We start from the raw sequence: 14,570 nt of genomic DNA, 5'->3' as shown, positions 1-14,570 counted from the left end.
TGAAGTAATGCAGGTGACAGGGTCACCAGACTCTGACGTGTGATGTTTATGTGATTACTCCTGAATTTAGGGTCCATGTCCCATCCACCTGTGGGATCTGCGACTGGGTGGATGAGGGGCTGGGAGGGATGGAGGAGGAGTGTTAATCAGTGATGCTGCTCATGGAGACAACTAAGTCAGTTCCTCTTCCCCATCCAAATGAATGACATCTGTGCCTTTGGGGAAATCTGTCAGAGCTCTGCAACATCTTTAAAACCTATCCCTTGGACCAGCGTACTCAGGTCAGTATGTGTAGCTTTGGGAGTAGCAATTTTAATGCAGCTGCAAACCTATTTTATGTGTCTAATGTCACCAAATAAAACTTATAAAAGCCTAAATCCCGTTCTCCTACATTAAAAAAGAAAGATTCCATAAGATATTCTCATCCAATTCAGACTTTGGATGCTTACAATTCAGAGATCAACACCTGTGTGTCCCAAAAAACTAGCGGTGCCAAAAAATGGCAACACTGCAAATCAGAAAGTGCCTTAAACCTTCAAGCTCATGCTCCAAACACAACTAATAATCTAAGAAACACAAAGGAATGAGCCGGAGCGGGGGTGAGGATGACAAGGAGCCCTGGAGCATCACGGCAAACAGCTGGGCCCAAGAACACGGGGCTTGGTTCTGAATGGCTCCCTGCGCCTGGTGGCTGGGATGGAAAGCCCGGGGAAGTGTGAGGGCAGGAGGAAAAACTGTCGAAGGACGAAGGACGAAGGACGTTGCTATTTCTATGGTCGCAGAAGTTACTTAATAACGTCTTCTCTTGTGATAGCAAGTTACTTAATGTTTTTCTTAGAACCTAACTTTATGCAAGTCGCTTTAACTTTGTGTTTGTAAGAAAAAGTCCCAAACTGCTTTGGCCTCCTGTTCTGGAGCTTGGGAGACCAGAATGACGTCACTGTACAGTGATAATTAGCAGAGGCCTTTCCCAGCAATGGGGGCTGATGGGCTGGTGTTACATGAGACTGACCTAGGAGAATCTCTCAAGACCTGGTTGAAAAAGGGTGTATAAATTTCATACACATTCAAGAAGCATTTAATAACTTTTACGAAATCGGGTGCAGAGTAAAGTCTGTATTACTGGAATACAGAAGTGAGGATGACAAGTCAGAACACTAGGATGAAGTCAAACCCAGATCGATGAAACAGGTTAACCAGGAAAGAAAATTCAGAGTCCTGTCTCTCCAACTGCCACCCACTCTTGCTGCTGTTCCCGAGTATGGCCTGGGTTCAGAGCTAGAGCATTTGCTCAGCAGCTACAGAACAAGGTCTACCTGAAAAAAGAAGAGCCGGTGCCCTCGTGCATCCACAGCATTGGAAATGACGGTCTTTGGGGCCATCGGTTAGGAAGGTAGGAGTGGAGCTGGGGAGGGAGTACTCAGGTTGAACTCCCCCCACAGTGGGTGTCTTATCCTTTCAGCCTCCCTGGGAGACCTCTGGAGCCAGAGAAGGCCTGCACTGAAGCAGATGTAGCACAATCTTTTAGGAACACATCTCGTAGGAGAGCGTGTTCGGGGATGTCCCTGGTTGGAGCATCAAAGAAGAGACACAGGAGTAATTTTCCTGGCCAAAATCCAATAGCCACTTCCAGAGAAAGGGAAACTGACCAGCCATATCTTAGGCTTCAGTTAGAGTCTACTGAAAAACCCTTGAATTGGGCCAGGGGAAGAAACCCAGAACTTAGAGTGTACACTGAACAAATACAAAATGTCAAAATCCAAAAACCACACCTGGGACAGAGACCACAGGTGACATAAAACCAGATATGGAGAGACATTCCAAGACTAAAAAGTCATTGGCTGTGAAGGCATAAACAGTGCTTTCAGGAACTAAACTTCAAACCCCAAATCCACAGAAAAACAAAAATCCCCAAATTATTTTATGTAGGTTCAAGCAACATATGTCTTCTGAGCTGAGCCCCCAGGTTTGCCCTCTTAAATATATGAAGTCAGAATTTTCAGCCATAGGATGAAATCTCTTTCATTCGAAATGGGAATCTAGTATCTAGTACTAAAGCGTTAAAAGAATAAAATAGTGGGGCAAGGTTTTAGACCGGGACTCAGAGTCCATGGGTGACTGATCAGATTTTGGTAATGGATGACAAGGTGCTTAAAATACCAAGTCACAAGGTCCAAACACATGATGGAGCAGGAGAGGATTGTGTGCAGTATATACAGTTGGACCAGCAACCTGGGAGCTGGTATCCATGAGATTTTAAGTGCCCAAATTCAAACCTAACAGCAGCTTCTTGCAGCTGGGCCAGATACCAAAGTCCTGGTACTGGCCTCTTCACACTATCTTAACATTCACAAAATGTGCTTCGACAGTTTTCCACGCTGCACTGGGACAGCAAATACCTCCTAGATGGACCCAGGAGACTCAAGGCAGCAGCAGTAAACCAGTATCTTGCATATATGTCAAATGCGGTCCTCAAAGCTTGTGAGCTTATGTCTTAGGTAAAGAAGTCAGAAAGTACCAACAAAAATGATATGCTTTTTTTCCTACAACAATGTTTAATCTCCATGCTGAGAAGTCCCATTTGACTTTTTCCCCCATGCCTTTTAAAATTAGGTGACAAAGTAGAAATCCAGTCATGAAAATAAAAAGGCAGAGGTGTATGAGCCCTGGCTCAATGAGACATATCAAATACATAGCATCCTGGTGTCACAGGGCAGAGAGAACTGTCCTAGACAGTGTGGGGGAACGATGGGCACTGCAGAGGTAAAAATTCTACTTCGTGATCACTCACACGTGAACAGTGCATTAGTCATTGAACAAGGGTGAGGTGAGGGGTACGGGAGGGTGGCACAGTTGTAATTCTCTATGAGGGCTGGGAACATATACTCGTGAATGGGAAATTTTAAGTAGCTATGTTTATTATTACTTTTTTCCAGCAATCTTGCAAGAGGCAGAAGTGTGACATTGAGTTGAGTGAGACGAGCGTGTAGGTGGGTTGGCTGAGGAGCCCTTCTCTTGATGCAGGCCTCTGGCTTGTCAAGGAATGGCTGGTTCCACTGCTGGGCCATGTTTACTCTTTTGCTTCAAGGAAAAGGGTTTCTTGAGGGAACAACTTTACCTCCAATAAAGATTTATTTGGGTCCAGCTGGGTTACCTGAAAGGAAAGAAAACATATTTAAAAGACTGGAACCAGCCCTCTTTTCTCCACATGGTGTTCAGGTCCTACCTGTGCACACTGACTCTCAGCCTGCTACGCAGTGGCATGAGCACTTCCAAATCTATTATCTGTCTGATATTCCGGTAAACCTGTGACACAGGTGGTGCTATTTCCATCTTCTAACCGAGGAACCCGGGGCTCAGGGAGGTCAGGTCTCATAGTTTAGTGGAAGAACTAGTATTTGACCATAGGCAGGCAGAGCTTGAGGACACCGGGCCTCTTCCTGGGCTGGTGGAAAGTCCATGCCTCCTGCATAGCACAGCTTGGCTGACAGAACAGGAGCTCCTTAGGAAAGGGTACTCACTGGCTGAACAACCGATTGGCATTCTTGGGGACCTCTGCTTGGTTAGCTCCTGAGAGCATGGAGAGACTTTTCTGCTCGGTAGGAAAAGAACTAAGTCTTGGGGGCTGATCTTCTGGCTACACTTTCCTGTGGTAAACTGGACAATGCCTACTGTACCATGTCCAAAGATGAATATCCTCTCCTGAGGAGAATCTCCCTAGGAAGGCATATCGTAATCTCCTCGTTGGCAGGGTGGGAGGATATTTTAGTTTTAAAAAAGGAGTCAATACCATAATAAGATTGTATAGCTTAGAAATAAAAACCCCTCATTATTTAATAATATGAGCTATAGAGAGTAAAGCTAGACAAAATCTTGGCTCAGATGGGATACGTTAGTCATACAGGAATCCTAATGTAGGTTTATGATCTCTTAGGCCAGGGGCAAGGATAGACAATTTAGGAATCGGAGAGTGAGAGAAAGAAACAGTTTTCCTATTTATCAGAAGGGAGTATGAATTTTAAGAAGTTGAGAAATACTAGTTTAGTGGAAGGGACAGTGGGCTCTGCAACCAGAAAAACCCCGGTTTAAATTACAGCTGTGTTGGCTATTAGCTTTGTGGCTTTGGAATTAATATCAACCATGTAGGACTGATGTGAGGATTAAATGAGAAAAAAATATACAATTAGCACAGTGTCTGGCACAGAGCAGGTGTTCAATGATGTCTACTGTGTATGTGAGTAACTAAGGATGGACAGACACACAGATAAGTGGACAAGTCTGCATGTTGTGTGATGAGAGGCTGAGTAGCCTGCCTTGTGAGATACAGGGGCTCTGGGCCTGTGGTCCACAGAGAATATAGCATCTGAGGTTTGCAATCTTGTCCTCTGCTCAACTCAAGCCACACTTAATGAGATGGCTCTGCTGTCTTCTAGTCAAGGGAGATGGGGGCCCTGGGAGGACTAGAGTCACAAGCAGGCTGGAGAGCTGGAGGAGGAACACTATCTTGACTGTATCCAGATGGAAACCTGGTATGCCCAGGAGGGTCATTAAGGAGACACATCAACCTCCAGAATCCCTCTCTGCTTGTAAGGAACCCAGAGCAAAGCAGCTCTACTGATATCTTTTGGGCTCTGGGCAGATGGGCAGGCAAGGCGGTGGGGAGGGCCCAGCCTGCTGTCTGTCTTCCAATGCACTGGGGGGGAAGCTGCTGGCAAATGTTTACCCACTTCCCCAATTAATGTACAATATTGTGCTGTCTCTTGTCAACAGAGCCTCTGCTTCAGACTCATTGGTATTTTCTGTCCAGCTGCTTCTGCTATTGTTCTTAATTAACATGCCAGAGCTCTTCCGGCATCTTCTACTTTGTTATTTGTGGTTTGTAAATATGATGTTTGTTGGGAGAAACCATCATCATAATAGTGCCAGAGCAGTGCATACCGGCAGAAAAATACACTATGAAGCACTATGAAGCTGGGAGGCTGGAGCCTCAGGCCCAAATTACACCTTGCCTAAGCTGTCCACACACAAGGTTAGAGATTCAGAAAACATACCCACTTTGTACATGAGAAAAGTGTGTCCAAGGAAAGTTAAGTGATTTTTTCTGTCACTTTGGGCTAGACAGTTGGGACTTGAAAAGGAGGAAACTAAAGTTTCTTGAATGCCTATGACATGCCAAGGATTTCACGTTATTTGATTCCCGTAACAATCATGCAAGGTAGGTAGAGGTGGCAAAATTGAGGCTCAAAGTTGTTGCCACTGGTTGAAGCCATGTGGTTAATAGGGTCTGTCTGTACAGTATAATGGTTAAAATGACTGAAGCAAACTTACATTCAAATCCCTGTTCTCACTATACTACCTCTAGACCTTGAAGAGGTTCTGTAACCAGAGAGCCTACACTTTCCCATCTCTAAGATGAGACTAATCAGTTTCTTCTTCGTAGGTCAGTGTGATGGTAAATGGAGAGCTGGTAAAGCTTCTGGCACAATACCCAAGCCAGTACATGTTCATTCAACGGTAGCCACTACTGGCTGCAATGTTGTCTTGGAGAGGGGTCCTGGTCTAACTTCACAGCTGGAGCTCTTTCCCAGAAGCCTCTTGGAGCTCAGGCCTGCAGGCTGCCCTGCTGCCCTGCTAGGGTAATGCCTCAGTTACTAGAGATTCCCTTGCATAGCTTCAGTGCGCTGAACCACTTCACAGCAACCATGACTGTTTGGGGGCTGTTCCTTCTGGTACCCCAGATCAGAAGTAATCTTTTTCTTCTTTGATGGTCATTTCAGACAGGAATTTCAAAGTGAACAAGGACAATCTCTGCTTCCACTCTTTTTTTGCCTGGCATGGAAAAAAAGACTGTGGGGATCCTAGGGGGATAGGTGGCCATGCTGTGGAACCATCCTGCAGTGCTCTGGGTCCCATGCAAGAGGGAACTGAGAAGTGGTGGTGGTGGTTGCTGCTATAGGGAAAGGGGTATCTGAAGGACTGCCACGTAGATCAGACTCATGTGCAGCGCCTGTGGGCAGGGCTGGGACTGGTGCAGTAAAATCCCAGGGAAGCAGAATTCAGCTGACCAGAAAGAACTTTTTAATAAAGGAGCAGCTGCTGGGTGTGCTGCTGGGCTACTTTCTTCTTCCTCCTGTTCTTTGTTTTCTTCTTGTTCCCAACCATCATCATAGCAGCAACTACTATTTACTGAGTACCTACCATGTGGCCGGAACCAGGCTAAGTACTTTCTCTATAGCACCTTAACTAGTCCTCAGAAAAGCCAAGTGGAGTAGGTATTATTACTGCCATGGTACAGCATTATCAGACCAACGTGCAGACAGAGTAAGATTTTGCACTCAAGTCTTCGACTCCAAAGCTCATGCTAACCAGAGTGCTTCTGGCTAACCTGTCAGCAGACTACCTTGTGACAGGGGAGGAGGAGGGAGAGTGGATACAGTGAGTGCATTCTCTGTTGTCCCTAGAAGCATTCATATAAGGGCATTTTTGAGACGATGATGAAGATAACGGTAATGCTAACCTGTATTTAGCATTTATTTTGTACCAGGCATATTCCAAGCATTTTATATTTACAAAATAATGTGATTCACATGATGTACCTGAGGTACAATTATTATTCCCATTTTACAGATAAGATAACTGATCCATGGAACACACCAAGTAAGGTGTGTTCACCCAAGGTCTCAAAGCTACTCAGGACAAAGCCAGAATGTGAATCTAGCTTTGCCATCCATATGCTGAACTGCTACTCTAGCGGCCAGGGGTGTGGCTCAGGGTAGGATCCACCCACAGAGAAAAGGTGGATGAGATGCCCCTGAGGGTCTTTCTAACCAAGCTTCCAAGAGATAAGATCTTCACTTTAAGAATGGCAAAAGATCAAGGGTCAGGAAAAAAAATCCTGAAATGTTTATAAAATACGAATACAAAAACCCAATCTGAGCTTGTACTCTGCCATTTACTCGGGACTTTACTGAATTATTGACTCTCTAAATCAACAGAGAAACCCACCCTTTGGGACTCCGTGGGAGAGAAGGCGTATTCTCAGATAAGAGGTATGGCCTGACTTTGCTTAGAAAAGGAAGGTCAATCACCTTGACATTTTATTCATTATACTTGGGAAACTTGGATGATATATCTTCTTATTAAATTAATATTTTGGAAATTTGGCTTTGTAAAACTTGTTTACATTAGAAAAAATGGTACAGGGATCCCTGGATGGCTCAGCAGTTAAGTGCCTGCCTTCGGCCCAGGGTGTGATTCTGGAGACCCGCGATCGAGTCCCGCATCGGGCTCCCTGCATGGAGCCTGCTTCTCCCTCTGCCTGTGTCTCTGCCTCTCTCTCTCTCTGTGTCTCTCATGAATAAATAAATAAAATCTTTAAAAAAAAAAAAAGGTACAAATAGAGCTATTCTTTCCGAGATCAATTTTCTCAGCAGTCTGAACTTTCATATACATCTTATTTCTATTACTTCCTTTGTAAAAAAAAGTCTAACATTGCTGCTAAGAAAAATGTGACTCAGCGTGACAGAGTCTCATCCTAGGCCATACCAAAGAGAGTCCCAGGATGCTAGGGGGAGAAAGTTCCTTGAATGCCAAAGTCCAATCCCTTCATTTCACAGGTTGCCTACCTAAGGCTCAGAGAAGTCAAGTGACTTGGCCCAGGTCACACAGTTAAAGAGAAAGATGTAGTCCTGTACCCTAGACTTTCTGACTTTCAAACAGACTCTCTGACTTCTGTTTTGGGATTCTTTCTAGCCATACCATTCTGCCTCTCACTTAAAAAAAATACCTGAACATAAATATAATACTACCATTGGACAGAGGACTACCTGAGAGCAGCAGCTGAGTGATACTAAAAATAATAGTAGCAGCAATACATGCATAGTGCTTTATAGTTTGCAACATATTTATACAAATATTAACTCACAGTCATATAGCATAGATATTATTATCAGTCCTTGTTATTTTACTTAATTTTGCTGAAGTAATGCTTTTATTTTGAAACTGAAGGGGCGCCTGGGTGACTCAGCAGTTGAGTGTCTGCCTTTGGCTCAGGGCGTGATCCAGTCCCACATCAGGATCCTTGTATGGAGTCTGCTTTCCCCTCTGCCTGTGTTGTCTCTGCCTCTCATGAATAAATGAATAAAATCTTAAAAAAAAAAGGAAACTGAATAAAGTTAAGTTTGGTAGTCCAATATTTTCACATTTAGGAAAAAATTCTAGGTTCAACAAATGGTACTGGAACAACTGAACACTGACATGCAAAAAAAAAAAAAAAAGGAGCTAGATGCAGACCTTACACGCTTCCCAAAAATTAACTCAAAATGGATTATAGACTTAAAAGGTATAACACAAAACTATAAAATTCCTAGAAGATAACATAGGACAAAACCTAGATGACCTTGAAATGGCTTTGATTTTTTAAGATACAACACCAAAGGCACAATCCACAAAAGAAATAATTGATAAAGCTGGACTTCATTAAAATTAAAAACTTCTGCAAAACACACTGTCAAGAGAACAAGAAGACAAGCCATAGACTGGGGAAAAATATTTGCAAAAGACATATCTGATGAAGAATGATTATCCAAAATATACAAAGAATTCTGAAAACTCAACAATAAGAAAAGGAACAATCCAATTAAAAAAAGGGTCAGAAACCTTAAAGATACCTTATCAAAGGAGATCTGCTGCAGACGGCAAATAAATATATGATAATATGCCCTACCACATCATGTGCTATCAGGGAAATCCAAATTAAGGTAGCAATGAGGTGCCACTACACGCCTATTAGTATGGCCATCATCTAGAACACTAACACCAAATGCTGGTAAGGATGTGGATCAACAGAACTATCATTCACTGGTGGTGGGAAGACAAAATGGCACAGTACTCTGGAAGACAGGTGGTATTTTACAAAACTAACCATATTCTTACTGTATAATCCAGTAATCAAGCTCCAAAGGAGCTGAAAACTTAGGTCCACACAAAAATCTGCACACACAAAAAAGGTTTTTAGCACCTTTATTCATAATTGCCCCAAACCTGGAAGCATCCAATATGTCCTACAGTAGGTAAACAGATAAATGAACTGTGGTGCATCCAGACCATGGAATATTATTCAACACTAAAAAAAATGAGCTATTAAAGCATGAAAATACATGGAAGAATCTTAAATGCTAAATGGAAGAAGCCAATCTGAAAAGATTACATATTGTGATTCCAACTATATGACATTCTGGAAAAGGCAAAACTATGGAGGCAGTAAAAAGATCACTAGTTCTAGGGGCTGGAGTGGGGAAAGGTGTAGAATTGGGAAGCAATAGACCACCAGTGGTTTCTCACATGTATTCTTGTTTTTAGAGTAAAATTTGCATTTCAGAAAATTCCAGCATCTCCAAGGAGAGAACAGCTCTGTTCTCTTATTTTCTGTAGTATTTGACTGTTCCCCTCTGGGCAGGCACCACCACCACTTTCTAGACTGTGCTGTGTGCTGGCAGCACTGTGAGCAGAGGGAGCCTTGCACAGCCCTCAGAGCAACCCTTTGCTACACTGGTGGAAAACTTAAAATCTTTTTGTAGCTCTGTGTAAACACTAGAATCTCATCTATACCCCTACTTCCTCCTTTTCCCTCCCACAGATGTGAAAGACAAGGAGGCCCCATCATCTACAACAGACAGACCACACAGCCTCTGCAAGCACTTACTCCCCTTTCAGCCCTCAGCAAGCTCTCCCTCCTCCATTTTCCTTTGTACTAATAGCTAAGGCTGTATATTATCTGATGCTGTCAGGATGCAAAGGGCCAGAATGTATAGGTTCTAGTTCTGGCTCTAATAGTGTCATTTTTCTTTTCTGAGCTTTAATTTTTCCATTTTTAAAAATGTGGGGGTTAATGTATCAATGGGGTCAATTGGGCCGCAACTGGGATTTGTAAATAGAACCACCTGGGTTCAATGATCCAGCTCTTGGCCACATCAGTAAAATGCTTAGAGCTCCAGCTTCCTTCTCTACTGGGTGAAAAGGTTGTTATGGGGATTAAAGTAGCCATGCCAGAGCCTCAACACGGCAGCTACCATGATTCAATGTCTTATTTATGTCTTAGTATGGTGTGGGCTCCCCAGTGACCTAGGGAGAGAGACTTGGGTTGAATTCCATAGCTAAAACCTCCTAACTCTCTGATGACCATGCATAAGTTACTTAATTTTCTGGTTCATTGTTTATTTATAATATTGAGACATTTTTGCCATCCAGAGTTGTGACGATTTAATAAGGTGAGGCTTATAACCATGAAGCACTTCATACTCCTGCTTCCACAGAGACTCTGGGATGCTCTCCCTGTCACACAGGGTGAGACGAAGACCTACCTATCTGATTGGTGAGTTTGGGTGAAGAATTAAGCTCAGCCCCTCCCTTTCCCTTTTCTGGAGCCAAACCTGCTTCTCCAGTTGTATACCAAAGTCTGCATAGGCAAATCTGTCTAATTTAGGGGCAAAGAATATCAGTAAGCCCCCTGGCTGCAGATCCCAAACCGCAATCTCTGATCAACTTTTCCAGTAACAAAAGTGATATTTGTATTCCCTCTGAGTCCTATGTCTCTCTTTCAGCTGGTCTTATGTCTTTCAATTAGTCCTGAACTAGTTAAAGTGAAGAGGTGTAATTTAAATGACACTTAAAACCCCAAATACCCCCATAGCACTAACCAAGTGCTTAATAATTATGATTTGATGTAACCTGATGTAAGGGTCACAACTTTTTTTTTTTTCTCAAAGTCTATTCAGCCGTGATGAGAAGATGAGAGTCACCCAGTCAGGGCATTAATCAGTCCTAAATACATTTCCCACCCATAAAGCCACAACAAAGCTTATTCATAAAGTCATGCTTCTTTAAACAAGTTATCTGAACACAGAATGAATGTGCTCACAAACTTCCTTCTGAAGGATGTGTACATAACAATGACTATTGTGTTACAGCTCTCAGACCACTTTCACATACATTATCTAAACCTCAGAGCTATTCTAAGAGATTGGAGTAATTTATCCTCACTTTAACAGATGAGAACATCAAACCTCAAACAAGGACATTACTTAGGGTCACACAGCTAGGAATTGGTAGAGCTTGCATTTGAACCCACATCTTCTCACTTCAAATCCTGAGCTTTCTATCCTAGGAGGCAGCACAAAGGCTGCTTATGTAAGTTCCCAAGTTACACTGAAGTTGAATATACATATCTGCTTTTGCATCTGTTCAAAATTAGTATTTACTTTGAGCATGGTGGAACAACTAATCTTTTTTTTTTTTTAAGATTTTATTTATTTGACAGAGAGAGAAAATACACAAGCAGGGGGAGCAGCAGGCAGAGGGGGAGGGAGAAGCAGGCTCCTCACTGAGGAAGGAGCCTGGAGTTGGGGCTCGATCCCAGGATCCTGGGATCATGACCCGAGCCAAAGGCAGACACTTAACTGACTGAGCCACCCAGGTGCCCCAGTTTGTTTGTTTTTAAAGATTTATTTATTTTGGAGAGAGAGAGAGAGAAAGAGAGAGAGAGAGAGAACACGCAGGAGGGGAGAGGCAGAGGGAGAGGGAGAGAGAGAATCTCAAGCTGACTCCCTGCTGAGTCTGCCGAATGGAGACACCTGTGTGGGGCTTGATCCCATGACACAGAGATCATGACCTGAACTGAAATCAAGAGGTGGATGCTTAAGCCACCTAGGTGCCCCACAACTAATCTTACTGGTATGCTAGGACTAATCCATTCTGTTAGTTACTGAATTTAAACAAATGCATTTTAATTACCACAAGTTTAAAAAATATTAATGTCATCACTACCAAAAAAGTTACCATTTTTTTTTTTTGGCATTTTATAAGTGCCACATGCTATACTAGTTCTACATATTATCTAATTAAATTGTCTTAACAATCCCATGAGAGAAGTACTCCTATTATTCCTATGTTATACATGAATTCTCTGAGGTCAAAAGCAGTTAAGGGATTTGTCCAGCATTACACAGGTGGAAAAGATAAGGCTAGAATTTGCACCCAGGTTTGTGAACTTCTAGCCTATATCTGATGCAACCCTCTTCATTGCCTCTTAACCTCTGATCCTACTTCTAAACAGAAAACAGTTCATGTTCCCTTGAACATTAAAAAAGCATGCACTCTGCAGCTGTACCATAGCTCATGTTCCTGTTGTGGTATGAGCTTTATTGTTTCCCACAGGAACTTTATTCCTGTCAACTTGGTCCTAATGGTTAATTGTCCATTTTCTTTTGTTGAGTTGAGAATCCCTAAAGAGGCCAGTTACACCCACAAAGTGTCAGAGGGAGAACTTAAGAACTGATCTGCTGGTCATATGCTGATCAGGGTATGAAGAGGCTTTGGTAACTATAAAGTCTTTTGCAAACATAAGGGGTTACACCTCCTCCTCCTCCTCCTCCTCCTCCTCCTCCTCCTCCTCCTCCTCAAGCACAGCAATGCCAGTTTTAGTTCCTAGCAACTTCTCCTCTACATTTGCTGTAGGTAGTAATGCAACCTCCAAAGAAACTTTCAATCTGGAAGGGTCTCTCTATGGGACTAGATAGCTGATTTCCATCCCAGTTTCCTGTGTAGTTTGTGGACCAATATGTCTCCTTGGATCACAGGAAAGAAATAGCACTGGGGCAAGAGTTTCTAGAAAACAGTGACAGATGCTCCTCTTTTCATTATTAAACTGTGGTAGAATAATTTGTGTGCTACAGAGTGAGGCTGGGTAGGCTGCTGTAGTGCGAAGAATAGGGTCCTAACTAGACATTTTCTTTCCTTGAGTTTCTTTTTTAGATGGGAAGAAGGGAGAATGAAAGAAAAGTTAAAGGAAGAACAAAGGGAGAGAAGACTAACGTGGCAAAGGGATAAAAATTGTATCTGGTAGGCTGCCCTATGTGTTCTTTGGTTTATCACGTTATAATAATGGTGACAGTTAACCAACTGTTTTTTGCAAGCTTACGAGGTGCTAACTCTAAGTGGTTCATAAGCACTACACAGCCCTGTGAGGGAGGTGCAATAACTCCACTTTGAAAATGAGACACCGGGGACGCCTGAGTGGCTCAGTGGTTGAGTGTCTGCCTTCGGCTCGGGACGTGATCCCAGTTCCCCGCGGGGAGCCCGCTTCTCCCTCTGCCTGTGACTCTGCCTTGCTCTCTGTCTCTCATGAATACATAAATAAAATCTTTAAAAAAATGAGACATCGAAGCTCAGAGAGACTGTATACCTTGCCTAAGACTGCAGGGGCAGGAAGGCACAGAACAAGGATCTAAACTAGGTCTGGCTCCGGAGTCTGTGTTCTTAACCACCTCCCCGGGGAGTATTAGCTGGACAGTCAGATACTACAGTATTTATTATAAGTCTCTTGCTTGGAAGGACCATCCCCTTCATGTAACTGAAGCACATAGCTCCCCATAACAGTGTATTACAGGTATTTGGGCAAATTTCTAGCTCCTCAATGATCTGAAACCCAGTGATTATTAGAACTGGAGGGGATTTTTAGAAGTTATCTCTGTAACAGATGGGGAGAGCAAAGTCCAGTGAGGGAAAAGAACTTACCCTAGATTACTTAGCATTCATGGCAGATGTAGGGCCAAATCTAGATTTTTCATTCCCTTTAGGGAATGATGTAGGGCCAAATCTAGATTTTTCATCCCCTTTCATTCAGCCTTTAGGCAGGCTGTTTAATGAGGACACCAACTCTATAAAGTGTTACTAATGTCAAAATGGCTTCAACCTCGGTATATTGTCAGGGAGGCCCTGAATACCAAACAAAAGATGTGACCTTCTCCTTGCCCTGGTATCCTTGATAGTGGCTTTGGTCACTATACTCTTAAACAACAATGTTGGGGGCAGGGGGGAAGGCCCAGAGAGAACAGAGGCTTCTATCGAGATGGGTGGTGTGGGGGTGGGAAGGAAGCCTCTTCTTGGATCACAGAAGATCCAAGTGTGCATGCAGAGTGAATGTAAAAAGCAGAAAGAGAGTAAAAGAATAGAGAGCATAACAAGAATGAGGAAAAGCATGTTTCCTTATTCTGGGATGACAGTTCCCAAGATTAGTCCCTCTTGGGCTCTAGAAGACATGATTTCAAGTAAATAAAAGGAAGTCCCACTTTACAGAATGGTTCACAAGCTCACTGTCCCTGAACGCTGAATAAATGGGGGGTAGGCAAATTAATGAATGAGGATTCCATAGTATGGCAAGAGAAATCTAGTGCAGATTAGCCCCACTGGTGTGCCAGGTTGTAGGTGTGCCAGGATGCTAGCATCCTCATCCCCTAGGGCAACGAGAGTCCTCAGGGCTGGGTTGCTTCTAACCCTGAGCAGCTTAGTGTGGTTACTGCAATGAGGCACACAGACATTTTCAACATTATTTGTAAAAGGCTGGAAGCACTGGTCTGGGGACATGCCTCACTTTCAGAGGCTGATATCATGGAAGGTAGCCAGGTATAAACAGTTCCTAGGATGCCTCTGATAAAAGACTGGTCCATAACGAATGCTACCACTATGTTTGGGGAGAAACCTGTTAACCGGCCAGGTTCAGAACTGTTACCTCA

General features: G+C 43.2%; 1 protein-coding gene across 3 annotated transcripts in view; it reads right to left on the bottom strand.

Moving 5' to 3' along the window:
- Positions 1 to 2,900: 2,900 nt before the first annotated feature.
- FAF1 (Fas associated factor 1) overlaps positions 2,901 to 14,570 on the bottom strand; it is a 459,658-nt gene continuing 447,988 nt past the window's right edge. For all 3 annotated transcript variants that reach the window (XM_077844988.1, XM_077844990.1, XM_077844991.1), the window contains one exon: positions 2,901 to 3,154. In XM_077844988.1, coding sequence (XP_077701114.1) covers positions 3,071 to 3,154 — 84 coding nt within the window. In that variant the 3' untranslated portion in view covers positions 2,901 to 3,070. The remainder of the gene's footprint in view (positions 3,155 to 14,570) is intronic.

Source organism: Canis aureus, chromosome 13 (genome assembly GCF_053574225.1).
Source record: "Canis aureus isolate CA01 chromosome 13, VMU_Caureus_v.1.0, whole genome shotgun sequence".
NCBI lineage: Eukaryota > Metazoa > Chordata > Mammalia > Carnivora > Canidae > Canis > Canis aureus.
This window is presented reverse-complemented; position numbering and strand designations above follow the sequence as displayed.